Source organism: Lichenostomus cassidix, chromosome 1 (genome assembly GCF_008360975.1).
Source record: "Lichenostomus cassidix isolate B80296 chromosome 1, HeHo_3.0, whole genome shotgun sequence".
NCBI lineage: Eukaryota > Metazoa > Chordata > Aves > Passeriformes > Meliphagidae > Lichenostomus > Lichenostomus cassidix.
In genome coordinates, this window is record NC_139479.1 from 59,693,801 (window position 1) to 59,711,195 (window position 17,395).

Consider the following 17,395-nt stretch of genomic DNA (forward strand, 5'->3'; position numbering starts at 1 on the left):
CAAGCTAACCTAGCCATGAACAGTTTTTTCTTTCCCCCTTCAGACATAATGCAACTAAACAAAGAAATTTCCACATTATTTTCAAATGCTAAGCACACTTCATTTGAATGTCTCAGCAACTGCAAATTTAAACTCTGAGGGCACTAATTATCCTATATGAGAAGGCTTTATTGTCATTAATGCTAGTGGGAGTTAGGCCCTGCACACTGGGAGGGAGATTTACTCTTTTGTAAAACCTGTTTTATTCAGGTGCAGTTGCCTCAAAGTCCCTTCCTTACCATGCAGCCTATGTTCAATGCAGAGAAGCTCATTATACCAGTTACACTCATGATGATACCAGATGTTCAAATTGAATACTCATGAGAATTATTTTCAGGCTTCCTATTCACATAAAACTTGGTGGTGAACAATTAGTAAATGGAAGGATGCTAAAAAAAAAAATAAGGAAAGAAAGAAAGCAAAGCAAATAATGAAGGAAACCTCTAAGAAAGCTGAAGAATGACTATTTTCATGGCATATTGTGACAGGACAAAAGAGATCAGCTTCAAATTGAGAGCAGTTCTAGATATTAGGAAGAAATTCTTTCCCATGAGGGTGGTGAGGCACTGGAACAGATTGCTCAGAGAAGTTGTGGATGCCTCATCCCTGTCAGTGTTCAATGTGTTCAAGGCCAGGTTGGATGGAGTTTTGAGCAACCTGGTCTAGTGGAAGGTGTTCCTGCCCATGGCAGGGGGTTGGAACTAGAGGATATTCAAGGTCCCTTCCAACACAAGCCATTCTATGATTCCATGCAAAGTTACATCACCATTTAACTGCAATTTTATCCATCCCATCCAACACAGCCATTTGAGAAATGGAAACATTTCTCTGATGAGAGATTTTCTCAGTTTACAAAACTTTTCCCTGCTTAGCAGACATCAGCAATATCACTGGTCTTTCCTATGTTTACTACACATGTGGCTCACCAGTACTTTATGAAGGCTTATTATTTCTTGTGTAAAGAAGCATATCTCTTTGCAAATAGCAGAGAAGGTGCAGGGAAAGGGAGGACCAATTATTGTTCAGCCAGGATTAATAACAAAAAGTCATAGGCAAATGCTGGCTCTGCAGGGGACTAAGAACGCCCCAGAGAGCAGTGCTGCCAACTCCTGTGGCATTATGATGAGTTCCATGGTATCTCACATTTTATTTAAAGGCCTAGAGAGATCATTAGCTGAAAACCTCTAGTTTAAGTTTCAGGAACAGTGCCTTCCAAACTTTCTGGATGGTGGATCAGTATTGGCTCTTCCTTTTTCATCATGCTCTCACAAACTGACTTTTAATTTAAAATACTAACAAGGCCATTTAATCTTGCTGTTTTATCCAGTCCAAGGAATAAAGATGTAGATTACTTGCTACAGTCTTCCAAGTGATCATTGACTCCAGTGATCAGGTTGGGATCATTGATCTATACCTTGTGGCTGCAGAAAACCCACTTGAACGGTGATCCAACTTTCTCCAAAGGGCTGCAAAGATGCAAGACTAATTTTCCACTTTAAGCTAATCTTCCTAGCCCTCTCTTTGCACCTTCCTCTCTTTTACCTTTGCACTGGTAACGTTCAGTTCATCTCCAGCTCTAAATGCATGAATCCATCTATTTCCTCATTTGTAATTCCCACTTGCCTGACATTGCCAGATGTCTCTCTCTTCCCTCACTCATACTTATTTTGCAGTACATTCTCTAGTCCCCTGTTACCCAGTTCTGTCCCAGGTAAATTGCAGCATTAAGTGTTTTGGACTTTCCCTACAAAGATGTCACATCACATTACTGAAACGAATTTTTGGAATTTGGAAGAGACCACCTTGTTACAATAATATCAAAGCCTGACACATTTTAGGTCTATTTTACTTGACAGCATCTCTTTGGAGAATAGGAATCTATATAGCCTCTAAATGATATTTTGACAGTTGCTAGTTAATCTGCCCCACGGAGACCAGTTTCTGCAGGTCACCTCTTTAAAGCAAAGGGACCTTTCCTCCTGTATGTTTTGGGTTGCATTTCTTCTACCACCACCCATGATATGATATGCATGATATGATATGATATGAGACCAGCTGACTTGGCACAGGTATAAGGGGAGACAGGAAAGAGAAGATGTGGCTCTGCACATCTGTGATGGGTGGACTTTAGTTCAGCTGGTAAAGAAGAAAGCCACCATAGTAAAATGCAGGAGTATAACTTTGATCAAAAATAGTTGCAATTATCAGGTATTTACAAAATTCATACAAAACTCATATAAACTCATATAAAACCACTTCTTTTCACTTTGTAGTAGTGTATTTGGTTTGTGATGAAGTGAATTTTTCTGATACTTTATGTTTACTGATAACTGCTGCCTCAGTTAAATATGACCAATCAAGTAAGAAATTTCTTTTAGAGGTTCTGCCTGCCTTTTTCCCTAATTGAGAAATAGGACTTTTACAATAGTTAGACAGACTGTTCTTTAAAGATGCTAGCAAAGAAGTGGCTTTTTCCTCTAATCAATATTTTAAAATTACTGTATTCATGCAACTCTAAAAATCAGCAGAGGAGATTTTAGTCTCAAGGGTGAAGGAAATAAGAAAATAAGAAAAGTGCTGCTTACTGAGGAGATACCACGTGGCATTGATGACTGAATCCCACACTAGTAATGAAAAACTCTGCTTGTACTACTGGTGCTTTGCAGCTGAGGGTACAGACATTTGAACTCTGACCAGCAGAAGAGACACTGATGAATGCTGAGTGTTTCATATGTGTTACATAATCTTATATATATTGCATAAATGCACATGTGATACACAAATCACTCAGCATATTCAAGCATTATTGTATACAGCTAAACCTCCACGTAGGTGGGTCACTAATGGTTGCTTCTTAGGAGTCAAAATGCCTCATATTTTTACTCAGACTTAAGCAATAAACACTGGCATTTACAAGACATGTGTCTGCATCACTGCTGTTGGCATTTGAACTAGGAACTACATTCTGGCTCAGCACCACTGCAATAACTTGAAAAAAATAGTCTGTAGGATTTATGAAGAAAATACCATTGCTACTTGGAAACCAACTTGACAGTGTACATGTGAATCCCTCAACTTGTCACATTCATTAGGGAAAAAGGGCTGATCTGAGTGGTTTAAATGACTGTGGTGTTTTGAATTGTTCCAATTTATAATAGGCAAATTTTGTTCATAAATGAAAAGTGCTTTCTATAAATGTGAGGATAAACCACTTTCAAACAAAATTCTATGGCACCTTCAATTGCAGGAAAGCATTTATCCAGCTATCTCTCTGACCTTGTAGAGGATTAGAGGGCTGAGTTAATTTTTCTTTTAAAAATGTGCATAATACTAAAATAGTTGTTCAGTTACTTTTGCTTTAGATAAAAATGGATTTTAAATGAGAATACATTTTACCCCTTTATGCCTTAGAAGGCATAAGCAAATGATGACATGAAGCTTGTAATTTTTGACCCCTACATTCAGAGACAGAATTTCTTGAGCAATTTATCCCTTATGTGAATAGAAGGGTGTTCAGAAGAACTGTATCTGCAAGCCAAAAGCTCCTTTTCTCCCCTCCATTCGGCCTCCAGAATATTCAGTGTATGCAAATAGAGGCCACTGTGCTTTTCCATGATTTAATGTGTTTAGCAGGTATTTTCTCAGCTTCTGAAAAATAAAAATGTGTTGCAAACTTGCATATAACAGGGTTCTACAGAGCTTAGTCAGGTACTTCCAGGCCTTTCAGAAACAAGACATTTTATTGAAATTTGCAAAAAGTGTGTAGCTTTGAAGAGATAAGTGTGAAATAGTCCTTGTACCAGATTTTCTGAGTAAGGCATGACTTAGGACACTTCATCCGTGGGTGTTGAGCGGAACAGGAGGGCAAACTCTCCAGCCAGCAGGGAGTAGCTTGTAGGATCAAGGTTTTACAGCACAGACATCTTAAAATCCTTCAACAAAACATTATGAGACAGGTGACTATCTCATAATAGAACAACATAGAGTTACTGTTTTTTATCATATTATTTCTCAGCTGTTCAAAATGCTCACTAGTCATCAGACAAATTTAAGAGGGAAGATAGTCTGTATCTGACATGTGACAAGAAATGGAGAAAGTGGTGTTATGAACTAGCAACACCCAAGTACCTTCAGAGAGATACCTGGCTGACACGTGAGGTGGGCACTTGGCAGCTGTAGAAGCAGCCCAGCAATCACTGGATACAAGTGCTGTGAAGACATGCTTGCACAGTCCTTGCAACCAATACAACTTGCAATGCATCAAATATTTGGAGGGCTGGATAAATAAACAAAAGGTTGCAAACTGTTTTGCCCTTTGAAAGGCAAACAAGCAACAACAAAAAATCAATAAAAATCCTAATTTAAAAACAAAACAAAACCAAAAAACACCACCAACAACAAAACAAACCACCTTTCTATATGCTGGTGTTCAAGGAATCACGTGCTGGAACTACTGCAGAACTGGAATAAAATGGTGTGGTATCTAGCTCTTCGGTCTGTCATTTCACATCCTGGAGGACAGTTCTTTGTTTTCTCTCTGCCATGAATCTAAACCCAAATAAGACTAAAAGATCACTCACCTCCAAGAAGCTCTGATTCCGCTTGGCTTTCAAACTTATGAATCAAATCCCACAATATACTTATGAAAATGCTATACTATGCATATGTGTCATTAGTAAGAAGCTTATTTTCTTGAGATGGCCTTTAGCCAAAACAAGAACAGGACGTCATGAAACTCCTCTGAATCTAGGATTCATTCACAAAAGTAAAACAGCATCACTAACCAGAAGTAGTTCGGGGATTTCTGTAACCACAAAGCTTCAAGCATGAACTCTGCTGGGTGTGTTTTTCACTCCTGACATCTCCACATCACAGACTGCCAGTCAGATGGACACACAAGCAAGAAGATTCATGGTTTGAAAAGGAAGCTTTTAATGCTTTAGAAGCTTCAGCCAGCCTTGCATGTCTCATGACACAAGGAGACTCCCCAAACCTGCAATTATGAGCTTAGGAGCTTGTACAGACATCAGAAAAGACTCTGCTTTCTGATCATTATCTCCTCTGACATGTTGGCAATGGCTGATGATTCTTGGAAATAATGGTGGATAAGGAGGCACTTAAATGTCCACCTCAAGCAATATCTGCAAACTGCTCTAATGTGCCAGCTTGAGAAGGACTTCTAAAAACAACAAGGAAAGAAGGGCAGAATGATTAAGAGAATGTAACCCCAAGATTTTAGCTTAAACACTAATAGAAATTATCTTTGATTGGAGGTCAGAAATAACATTTAGGCTAAAGCCACTCTTGAAGGAATCTGTTCTTTGTGCTCCACTCAGACTCAACCATCTTCACTGTTATAAATAGGGCTCATTCTCTTGAAGGCTAAATATGAAAGAAAAAGCACAGAAGTTTTATATTGGAGAGGGCAGTGTAAGGAAGGTCACTTTATAGAAAGCATGAAATGTAATTCGGAGAAGAATGCTAATACCAGCTATATCAGATTGTGAGGAAGCTGAAAACAGCATATGTTCTAATATTGTCTTTTATTGATTTTGCTGCCAACATCCCACTTCAACAATGTTACAGCTGCACTTCAGGACTCTTAATGGAGGGGGATGGAGAAAATCAATATACAGAGCTTGCTTCTGCTCCCATTGAATTCAATGTGAGTTTCATTATTAACTGCAATGAGCAGGGGACAGAGTTCAGACTGTTTCATCACTTGGTGTTTGTTTATTCTTTCCCTTTTTATTTAACCTCCTAAGGGGCAATGTGTATTTTTATCCTATCCTTTAGAAAAGTCCCATTTAAATAGGACAATCCCCTATCAAACTGTAAGTTTACATGTTGAAAATGATGCCCTGCTTTATGAAACCTAATGAAAAATTATAGCCTGCATCCTGAATTGGGAAAGTTATAATAAAAGATATAGGATTTGAAATAAATTCTAATAACAAAATCATTTTTTCCTTAAAAATATTTTCATTCCAATATGAAGCAAATAAAAGCAGTTTAGTTTTCACTGACTTGTAAAATATTGCTTTCAATGTATATTGTTTTCTCTATTGCAAATAGACGGGATACACCTGAACTTTTTGCTATTATTTTAATGCTATTTACACAAAATGAAATATGCTTAAATTATCTCCAAGAATTATAAGCATCATCTTCATTCCAACAACATGCTGTTAATTTTGTTCTAGCATGAATGCAAAACATATTTTAACATGCTGTCAAAATGAGACACTAAGAATGTCAATAAAATAACACTAAAATAAATGTAAATTTAGACTGCTGTCACAAGTGGCTGCTTGGTTTTGTGAAGATGTTAGGTTGCTATAGCATTTTCCATAGCAACTTTGCATCTTATTACATAAATAATCCCTCAGTGTCCTTAAAGCTTACTAAAAACAGGATTAAATCTATTCTCATATGTAATGATCCTGCATAAAACCTTATCAGTATGAAATACCCTGAAAACTTGATAAATTGTAATCTAGATAATAGTATTTCTGGCAGTGGAAAAGCATCAAAGCCCAACAGACTTGTTTTGTAGTAAACAGGACGTCCTCCTACCCCCCATATTAGGAAAATGCCTTTGAAGTGCCTGTTTCCTCTAGAATTTGGAAGTTAGATTAACCCCTTCACTGCTGCACCCACAGAACCAGCAGAGAGCTCTTTCCTGGAGTCTATGTGTTCTACATGATCCAGAGGAACTGTCCCAGTACCTGGGACAGGACAAGGCTGTCTTTATTCCCCAGGGAACTGCAGTCAGCCCTGATTCACCAAGACTTCTCTGCTAAATTCAGTTGCACAAGAAGCATTATTAGAGGCAAATGGACTTAAAACCAGGGGCATAAAATTAGGGCCCTGCCTACACGCTTCCTGAACTTCAGCCTATTTTTATAAAAGCTGTGGGAAAAATGGAATACATTTTATGGCACAAAATTGGTGCCTGCCTGATGATAACAGCTCTGAACTGGCATGCTGTGAAAGACACTAGAGCAGACTTTTCCCAGCATAGAGGGAGTAATCATCTTGTGCTGCTTTCTAGTGATCACCCCTGATGGTTCCAGGGAGCAAAGCTGATTGTCTTCTATGTCCAGAGCATTTCCATTCAAAGGGAAGTTACTCTGCTCACAGAGCTCAAAAGGGTTGTTCAGCTGTCTTCTCTGGCCAGAGAGGAGACTGTGTGACTACAGAGACAATTCAGAGCCTCACATTTTACATACATTCTTTTCTTTGAGATTGCTTCTAAAACCTGTCTGGTGGCTTCCGTTGACAGGGTTTATTCATTCATCACTGCAGGGCTGCTTATGACACCAGCTGCTGATGGCTTTGAAATGGCACCACTTTATTTCAGGAAAAAAAACAATGCTAGTCCATTAATATTTAAAACAAATACATTTTGTTATTTTGCATTATGTTTATCAATAAGTGTTTAAAAGGACAAGAGGCAAATAATAGGTTTGTTAAATACCAACAAAATCTGATGCCAAAAAGCTATTGATAGAGAGGTAATGACTGAAAAATAAATCAGACTTTTGTTTGAAACAAAATCTCCCATAAACTAAAAAGGTTAGACTTACAAGAAAGGAAGAGAGAATTATCTGATATCTGAGATCAGGAAGAAGAAGAAGATCTGGCATGAGATCTGCTGTGACACTTGTTCAGTTGGAAAAAAAGGAAGACCAAAGCTCAGCTCCACAGCTGGGGCTCAGCGATTTCTAGTCAATGTTTTAACAAGCAGTATAAAGCTTTCCTACCAGTTTAATCCACCAATAAAACAGTTTCCATTCCACGTGTGTACCACTGCATTCACAAAAGCCTTAGAGAAAGCAAAAAGAGGATTGAATTGCAGAGAAAAGATGAATAAGCATCACGCAGATGACTTTGGTGTTGTTTCAGGCTTTCCTTGAAGACTTGCCAGGCTTGCAACTTTCAAGACAGACCTGCAAACAATACCCCAAAGCCTCTTTTATGCTGCGTGGAGCAGGGTGTGATTTTGAAATACCGACTTTCACAAGGATTTATACTTTTCTGTGAGATGGAGTTATACTCTTCTGCCCACTATTCAGCCTGTGTCTTACAGCAAGAGACTTAGCTGATGCTGCAAACAGGAAATGTCACTTCAGGACAGCATGAAAAATCCAGATTCAGTGTTTAAGTTTGGCACCTACTTTAGATACGTTTGGAAATGTTGCCATAGAGGATGTCCTCCCTAACTTGCAAAGCACCACCAATCTTACATGTTCAAACTGGGCTTGCATTATGTAACTTGCAATTTATTACTTGCACAAGGTCCCTGACATGTTATTAAGCTACTTCATCACAGGTAGTAAAACAGTGGTGAAAAGCTCCAGGGGCCCAATGTGTAAGCTATTGCAAGTCTGTCAAGCTGGAGAGAGGCCTCTACCCAGAAATTTATCATCCACGTGGACAGAACAGACAGTGTCTGCATGAAAGGAAGAATCATTGCCTCCATTTGATATTAGAGAATTGAGATAATACAAATTCACTGATTAGTCCAGGCAGGGGATATGTAGCAGAGCTGGGATTTGGCTGATTCCCAGAGCTCTGGGATCCCAGTCAAACACTTCAATCACACAACTATCATTCCTGCACCCCTCTGCAAGCACAGGACATTTCATTCTTTCCTGCTGCACCAGCTCCAGTCTCTGGCTGAAGTTGGAGTTGCTAGAATTAATGGCATGTCGCTGTGTACTGCAAAAGCAAAAGATTAACCCACCTCCCCTTACAGTAAAATTACAGGTGCCTTGTAGGCATAAACCAAGTCAGCTCTTCTCTACAGCCCACATCTTCACTAATTCTTAAAATCACTTTCAAGGCTTTTACATGTGGTTTGTTACTCCCCATGCCAGCAGGTGGGAGAAGCATCATCCATAAATCCTGATCATTCAGAAGATTTTTGTATATCCTCTAGAATCCGGCACTGAATCTCTTTCTTCTCCCTTGAGCTAATGCTTCAGTACTTGCGTCTTGACTTTCAAATATATTAACTGAGTTGCCAATCATCATTATTATTTTTTTCTTAGCAATCTTACAGCTTTACTTCAGCAATCCTCTTGTCACTTTCAAACTCCAAAGTCCACACTGCAAAAAATTCACTGTTTAAAGCCTGAATTTTGGGGAAAATAAAATTAAAAATTCTAAAGTAATAGCTGGTCCCACAGGTGAGATTCACTCCGTCTCAGGTCAGCCTTTTGCCAGCTTTCCCTGGAATGCAAATGATTTTTAGTCTGTGAAACTGGGAGGATTTCCTATAAACCAGACACATATGACAGCTGAACCAACTTATTGGATTCCCTAGGGGGTTCTTCAGGGTATCCTTGCAGCAGTTTGAGATGATCTCCAACATAACAAACAAGTAGTGAAGCCTTCCTTTTCCTTGAATATTCAGCACGCAGAATAGAGTAGGGTACTGACTAAGCCTGGGGAGAATGATCTGTAAAATACCTGGATTAGCAGGTCTGCATGCAGGAGGCAGCAACCCAGGCCTGCAGTGTGGACTAGCGGGTGGAAGACAGGCTTAGGAGATTGGAGATGCCAGCTCTCATCCCAGCTCTGCCACTGAGTCACTGATACCAGTAAATCGAGTTCATGAATAGCTGCTAGCAGCAAAATTTGTAGATGAAAGAAGAGGATTTGAGTCTAGAATGGACACACTTTGCAGCAAGTCCCTATGGACCTGTTCTGATTCTTGCAAGACCAAATCTTTCCAAAGAAAGGTCGATTTCTACCTTGCACCAGGATTTGATCTCTTGCATGACTTAATATGTAGCATGACCTGAAGAAAAATGCAAACTATTCTTAGGAACAGCTTATTCATCATCTACCCCAAATCCCCAGATGCTATTGTGTACTAGGGTGTCAGCTACCTGTAACATTCCTCTGTGTCCTGCTTGCAGCTGGGATAGAGTTAATTTTCCTCCTAATAGCTGAGCTGGCTCAGTGCTGTATTTTGGATTTAACATGAGAAGATTGTTGATAACACACTGATGTTTTCGTTACACAGTGCTGTTTTAGCTGCTAAGTAGTGCTTTCTCTAAACCAAGGATTCTTCAGTTCCCCATGCTCTGCCAGTGAGGAGGTGCACAAGAAGCCTGGAGGGAGCCTGGCTGGGACAGGTGACCCAAATGAGCCAGAGGGATATTCCATACCACAGAGCTGCTAGTATGCTCAGTATATAAGCTGGGAGGAGTTGGCCAGGAGGGGCAAATTGCTGCTGGGGGATAAGCTGGGCATTGGTCAGAGCGTGGTGAGTAATTGTGCATTACCTCTTTCTCCTCTCCTTTTTATTTCATCTCTCTCTCCTTTTCATCATCATTATTACTACTACTACTACTATTATTATTATTACCATTATCATCACCATTGTATTTTGTTCAATTATTAAGCTGTTCTTATCACAACCCACAACTTATTCCTTTTTTTTCTGATTCTCCTCCCCATTGCACTGGGCTGGGGGAGTGAACAAGCAGCTAAATCATACGTAGTTGCCAGCTGGGTTAAATCACAATACTCTGAAACCCAAAGTCCAGAAACTCTGGACAAGGATTCAGGCACTGAAATACTTTTTCAGAGTCTCAGGGCTTAGATGTGTTGCACTATGTTTTCAAATGCTGGGGCTGGGATCCACCTTCTTTTTCTCAGGGTGATTAATAGGTTCCACTGCAGATATCCTAGAGGGAAGTTTTCTTTCTAACTATCTAGCTGTGAGATGTGATACACTCAGTGTGTTTTCTTCCTGGAAAGAAGAAATTATGGTGGAAGACTCCTGAAATTACACTTTACTGAGACAGAATGAGGTCTTAGAACCCATTCTAAATTGTTCAATTAATTTAGCCTTCTTGTACTAGTGGTGACTTAACCAGGTGAACTACTGAAAAAAAGACCTGACACAGGTGTTGAAGCCTGAGGGAATCTCTATCACTCATAGCTTTGGGGTGGTAACTTCCCAGAAGTGTTGCTCACACTGTCAAAAAGGGTAGGCTGAAAAATAATGTCCTTAAGAAAATTGTTGGAATGGCAGAATATGCAGTCCAGGAGCTCTGGAACCACCCGAATCAATGCATCATGTGTCATTGCTTCAGTCACTTTTGGATTTAGACTTTTAAACCTTTATGTGTGCATGCCATCCTTGAACTGAGGAGGCACAATATCTTCATGTTATTCAAGCTTTGTTCTTCCCATGGTTAAGTATTTAGACAAAATTTTTAAGAAAAGATCTTAAAAATAAAGAAAGTGACAATGTTTTCTTACTGTGCAGGATGGTTTCTTTGTGATTAAAGACTCTTTAAAAGACATTCTTCATAGAACTGAAGTTACTGTAAATAAAAATAGCCACTCCAGTGAGATAAAGTGGTGGTTCTGGAATGACATACTCAGAAAGACAGGGAAAAAAAAAGAAAAAGAGAAGGCAGCTAACACAAATAGTAATTTTAAAAAATGCCAGAAGAAGGAAAGAAGAATCACATTTCTATACATAAAAATAATAATAAAAAAAGTCCTTATCTCAGGTTATTTTAATTTACCAATGTTTTATACCAAACAGCTCTTTTGGTTTAACTCCAAGTTCCCTCTGTTGTCATTGACAGAAGAACCAAATGCATTTGCTTTAGTTGAGAGTGTAGTGTTGAAAGAAGAAAGACATAACATTAATTTCAGAACTGGATAACTATGTATGTAGCAGGATGGATCAACTCCACTGAGTTTAAGAGGATGATGAATGGTACAACAAACAATGATGGACATGTACTCAAGTGGATTCATATTGCTAAATTTTGATTTAGAATGCAACAGTACTGGGCTTGCTTAAGTGCTCACATTGTAACAATACAAACAACCTGAAATTGTTTGGGATAGAACGCTGTAGAAATCTCAGACATCAAAACCTTTGACAGTAATGTCCTTTTTCATGCATGAAAACCAAAAACAGGCTTTCTTCTCTGTGATGTTACAAAATTAATGACCAGCACAGCTCTGCCCTGAGCATGCATATGTAACACCTGACTAAATTGATAAGTATTACAGTTCAAAACACTTCTGCTCCTCCTCTGGCATGCAAGCCACATGTATTTCTTGCTCTACCTTCCTGTTGTTAGTTCTAATGACTTTTCTCCATGAGAGTACACATAGTCAATATAAAATGATTAGATAGTCATAAAAATTGCTGATTCCTAGGAGTTCCTTGTGTACAATGACCCACTGTCTCAGCCTCAAACACTCTGCTAATGGTACCTAGAAAATAACATATCCACACAATTAGCCCAGCAAAAATTAAGGCTGCCTTTTACAGGTTTTGTTATTGCATTTTTCTTCCAGGAAAAATATTAAATCTCCCCTCAAGAGAGATGTCATAATAAAAATTTCTTTGCTAGAATGACACTCCTTCCTTTGGTCTTTACTTCTGGAGACCTTTGACCTCACACAGTATCTTGTCACAGGAGGACACAAAGGGTTCTCTCTGTAAGTTTAAATCCACACTTTCCGATGGGCATACATGGACTTGAAGTCATTTAAAGGATGACAATCTTTCCTTTCTTACTATGGTGCTTGCCTGAAAAGGACTAGATCAGGATTGCCCTAATGGAGACCCCCAGTTTCTTTCCATATTATTCCTTCCTTTTTTATTTTCCTGAAATTTCACTGCTGCCTGGCAGTTTCCAGTAATGCTTTGGCTTCAGCTCCTGAAAATTATGTTCCTTATATGAATGTCTAAAGAAGCAAACCCTTGTTAGCAACTCACAAATTATTAGCCAATGCCAAGAAATAGAGCAAAGCATACATCCAGATCATGTTACCAGTTAGTAATTCTGGCAGCTTCTGAGCCACCTCTCGGTGTCCATCCTGGATAGCAGAGTATTTACAGAAGGCGGAAAAAGCTGCTTCTCTTTATTCACATCACATGCACTCTTGTTCTTACACTCATGATAGCCACCTAATGAGTGTCTAATTCGTGCAGAGTGCAGTACCATACTGTGAAATGGGTATCCTTAGAAAAGCGGTATGCAACAAAAAAAACTCCACAGTGATAATGGTATTTGTTACAGAGATTACAGATTATTATGTCTTTGTTGGAAAGGAAGGTAAGGCTTAGAGAATACTGACCAAAGCATAACTTGAACTGTTCTCATAATACAACATTGTTGCAACCATGGAATGAAATACTGTCATGCAAAACTGCAGAGTGCAGTAAAGAAACATAATGCTTCCAGCCAAGGCAGAACTGGAAAATTTTCATCATTATGGAACATAGCAGGTGACAGACATCTCCTAGAGACAGCTTGCATCTTTCAAATAACTAATTTATGAGGGTTTAAAATAAGACACTCTGTTATATAATCAGGTATTAACATGTCACTTCTCATATGTTTTTGTTTGCTTTTAATAAAACAACACTTGTATATATTTACCTGAATCATCTACTCTCAGCTTTTTACTGGGATTGTCACCACTGTCATCATCGGACATTTCCATCTCCTCTTCCCGGCGGATTCCCATGAGCTGTTCACTGTGAGCATTTCGTAGCTCCTAAAATCCAAAATTATGTTTTGTCAGTATTAACTTCCATAAAGTCATTTTGCATTATTTAGTATCTGTTTTTAATACTGATCTGATTTTAATTATACATCATTTATCATTGTAATCTATTTATTTCTGTATGAATATTTATAACAACAGAAGCACAGAGAATTCTTCCCATGAAAGAACTGAGTTTATCAAAGGTAACACTTGGGGAAAACAAGAGAGAAAATGACTTTCCACACTGAGTGATCTTTACGTCTGCTAAACATAGGAGAATGTTTTAACAGCAAGGATGATTCTTAAAATTGTTGTATAAAGCAGATTGGTAAAGACATTGTCAGCCTGCTTAAGGTATAAGCTTCCCTCTGCCACTTAGGGTATGATTCATTTGGCCAAATGTAAGTGTCTCCAACACATAAAGTTGTACTAACTAAAAGGCACCCTAAAAGTGCCTCCTTTTCTCTGCTGACTGCAAAGAGAGCCAAAAGCAGCCAGTGCAGATAAAGAGCTCTGCATTGTAAGAGCCTAATGCTGGTCAAAGGAATCTCACCCTCTGTCCTTATGTCCAGATTGCCTCGTATTTAAAAGACCCAGTCCCATAACACTGGCCTGAAAATCTGTGCATGTTAATCCAAAAGGAGTGGCAGCAGGGACAGCTTGGTCTCCGTGTGACCGCTGCAAGGGCAGGCAGGCATTCCCTGCACATGTCACCAGGAAAAGGATCAGCAGGCATGCGGGCTTTGTGGGAGTCTAGACGTTCTTTGTTCTGGGTAGAAAAGCCGGCGCGGGTGTAGCGACTGCCTTCTTAATGGCAGCACCGAGAAGATTGAGAGGACTCTATTTTGTCCTAATAATCCTGTCAGGTGTAACATGGGGATGCTGCACTGTGATTAGTGTAGGCTTTGTCCACCTGCAGACAGCTAATTTTTCTGCCAACAAAGAGCTTAATTCCCAAAGAGGTGGTTTGAAATCTTTGAAACAAGGGAGAGTCGTGTGGAAGGAGGAGACAGCATTGAGGAGTCCGACAACAGCTCTGTGCAATTAACAATAATCTGTCAGAGAGGGGCTGCGGGAAAAAAGGGAAGGCGTTTCTCTTGGGCTGTACCCTCGGTTCATCGGCAGATCTCAAATATTCTGAAAAACATATCTGTGCCCATTTATCCCAGCAAAGGCAAAGAAGCTAATTAGTGGGTGTTTTACAGGAGAATAATTTCAAATTTAAAAAAAAAAAAACCAGTTATTAAAAAGGTAAGTTGTCAACCAGTGTCAAATGAAATCAGAAGCACCTCTGGAAGAAACTGGCAAGCCATTCTGAATTTCTTATTGGAAAAGGCCACCTGCACTTTTTCCTCTGGAAGTATACTGCATACATGAGCAGACATCTTTTTACATTTACTCCCTCACTAGTGGACAAATGTCCTTGATGCATCAATGTCTACATTATCAGCAAAGTCAAAAATTTTCTATGGAGAATGTCTATGTGTATGAGCAGCTTTTTTGGGTCTGGGGTTTCTAGCAAAGCTTTTCTAAATTCAGGAAAAAATGGAAAGTGATCAAGTAATTAAACAAATCAGCAGATAATATCATGGTTAGAAGATACAATTTAAATCAAATATACCAGTTGGTATATTTTCATCATATTTTATGCCTGAAAGACAGGCATTTCAAAAATATGTTGGTTTAGCTAGATGCTTTGCATCATTTTGAATTGTCTTAGTTTTTCTCTTCTTAGAAAAACAAAAGGCAGTAATGTTTAAAAAAAATGAGTAGAGAATTAACATTTCTGGAAAGTCCAACTCATATACACTTCAGTTTATTAAATATTTAGAAACCAGCAAATGAATGACACACCACATCCCTTTACTGAAAGTTAGTTTAAGAAGGGATGATCTTAATATAGTTAAAATAATCTACTAGTAAATCATGTTTTCATATTTCTCTAAAAGATAAGACAAACATCAATCCTCAACTTTCCAACTTTTAAATGAAAAAAGGCATTACCCACTATGTATGTGAAATATTTGTGAACAAAATGCAAAATACAGTTTGTACCAATAAATTATGCTAACATTTTATTTTAAGTGTCCCATTATTGAAGTCATTTGGTATTCACCATAATAGCACTGATAATAAAGTATTCATTTTGTATTCATGTGGATGTTACATTTAGTGCCATTGGTATTCAACTGTAATTTAGCATTAGTTAATGGACACTTAAAATGTTATCCAAATGATTTATATCACAGCACTTCAGTGTTTCTCAAACTAAGTGTACAACACTTATTTTACAAGTGTACTACAAAATAATTAAATAAGTGCACCTTACCTTCTAAAGTTTTTATTCTGAGACAGAGAAAAATCATTTAGAGGACTGTGCTAGTAACAATCAACACACTGTACTACATGAAGGTAGACCAAGTGTATGTAAATTGCTCTTATTAAAATAAAAGGAAGAAGAAAGAAAGAAAACAAAGACAGCGATACTTACTTTTTAAAATACAGGCTCATAGCGTATATACTGAATTAAAATCGAAAGCTGGATGACCAAAACACAGGATGAGGTCTAGCACTTCCTTTGCTGCCATTCACAGCAAGGGGAGTTAGAATCCTATTTCCTCTGCTCATGCTTATGACAGGCACACATGCATGGTCCCACATTGCTGACTCTGTGTGGTTGTATGATTACATTTATACTGGTTTCTTTGCAAGCATTATACTTAGAATCAATACAAGATATGTAACTACTTTTTAAAAGATAAACATAAAACAAATGGGAAGGAATAACTCACAGTTCCGGACTTAATATGCTTAAGTCATTAGTTAGGAAAGAAATTTTTTATTTTATTCTCTCTCAAAGTCATCTTATAATGACCATAGGATGGCACAGTGAAAAAAAAAATCTGTGCTACAGAATTCTTTTAAAGACAGATCATAATGACTCCTAAATTTCTTTTTTGAAAATATTGTTCCCAATTTCACTTCAGTTCATTATTTGAAATAGTAAACATAATCTTCTAATAATTTCCCAAATTTTGCATGAAAAATAAAAACACATTGCTCCCCGTCTTCATGTTATTTAATGACTATTAGCATAATGAGAGCAATGGGACCAATTCATACTGTAGACAAGACTGTAAACGGCCAGTTGATTAACAGCTAAAATGGTAGCTGTAAATATTGCCAAATACACTATGTCCAGCTACAAGCACACTCGTTCTGTGTCAATCCAGCTGTGAGATGATGGATAGAAAGTAAAAATAAAATCACCAACCTCAGAATGCTTTCGCCAAATGTCTATGTTCTTTCGCTGGGCTTTCGAGAAATGGTCCCAAGCTTTTTGTCTGGTAGAAGCGTTGAAAACGGCGACAATCTGCTCAACTTTGGTGAACAAGGAAGTCAAACAAGACAAGCAATTTATGTTGTGATCACTATAGAGAAGCAAAGCAAAGACACTAGGAGTCTATGGATGATGTCATTACTGAAACAACATCATCAATATCCATCCAATGACGTGTCTTTTGTACTTACATTGTATCAATGTTGGAGATGTCTCCTTTCAAGTCTGTCTCCATAACTTTAGTCTACACAACTTTTAACTATGCACCAAGAACCAGGCATGCAGCTGCTTCCCCGTGATGTCTGCTCCCACTCCCTGTGCTGGCACACGCCTTTGCCTGTGTGGCAATAGGTGTGTGACTCCAGGGATGACCCTCGAGACATCCACCTGGCACGTGTTCCCCACGGCAGCGGTGTGCAGATGAGCACAAACAGAAGTGTGGAAGGCAGGAGGGCTCTGCCCTGAAGGGTG

The 17,395-nt window shown here is 38.6% G+C and overlaps 1 protein-coding gene across 9 annotated transcripts in view; it reads right to left on the minus strand.

Moving 5' to 3' along the window:
• The window catches only part of ENOX1 (ecto-NOX disulfide-thiol exchanger 1), a 365,143-nt gene that overhangs the window by 49,224 nt on the left and 298,524 nt on the right, over positions 1-17,395 (minus strand). For all 9 annotated transcript variants that reach the window (XM_085059363.1, XM_085059338.1, XM_085059308.1 and 6 more), the window contains 2 exons: positions 16,859-16,965; positions 13,476-13,593 (listed from right to left, as the gene is read on the minus strand). In XM_085059363.1, the coding sequence (XP_084915489.1) occupies positions 13,476-13,593; positions 16,859-16,965 (225 nt within the window). The remainder of the gene's footprint in view (positions 1-13,475; positions 13,594-16,858; positions 16,966-17,395) is intronic.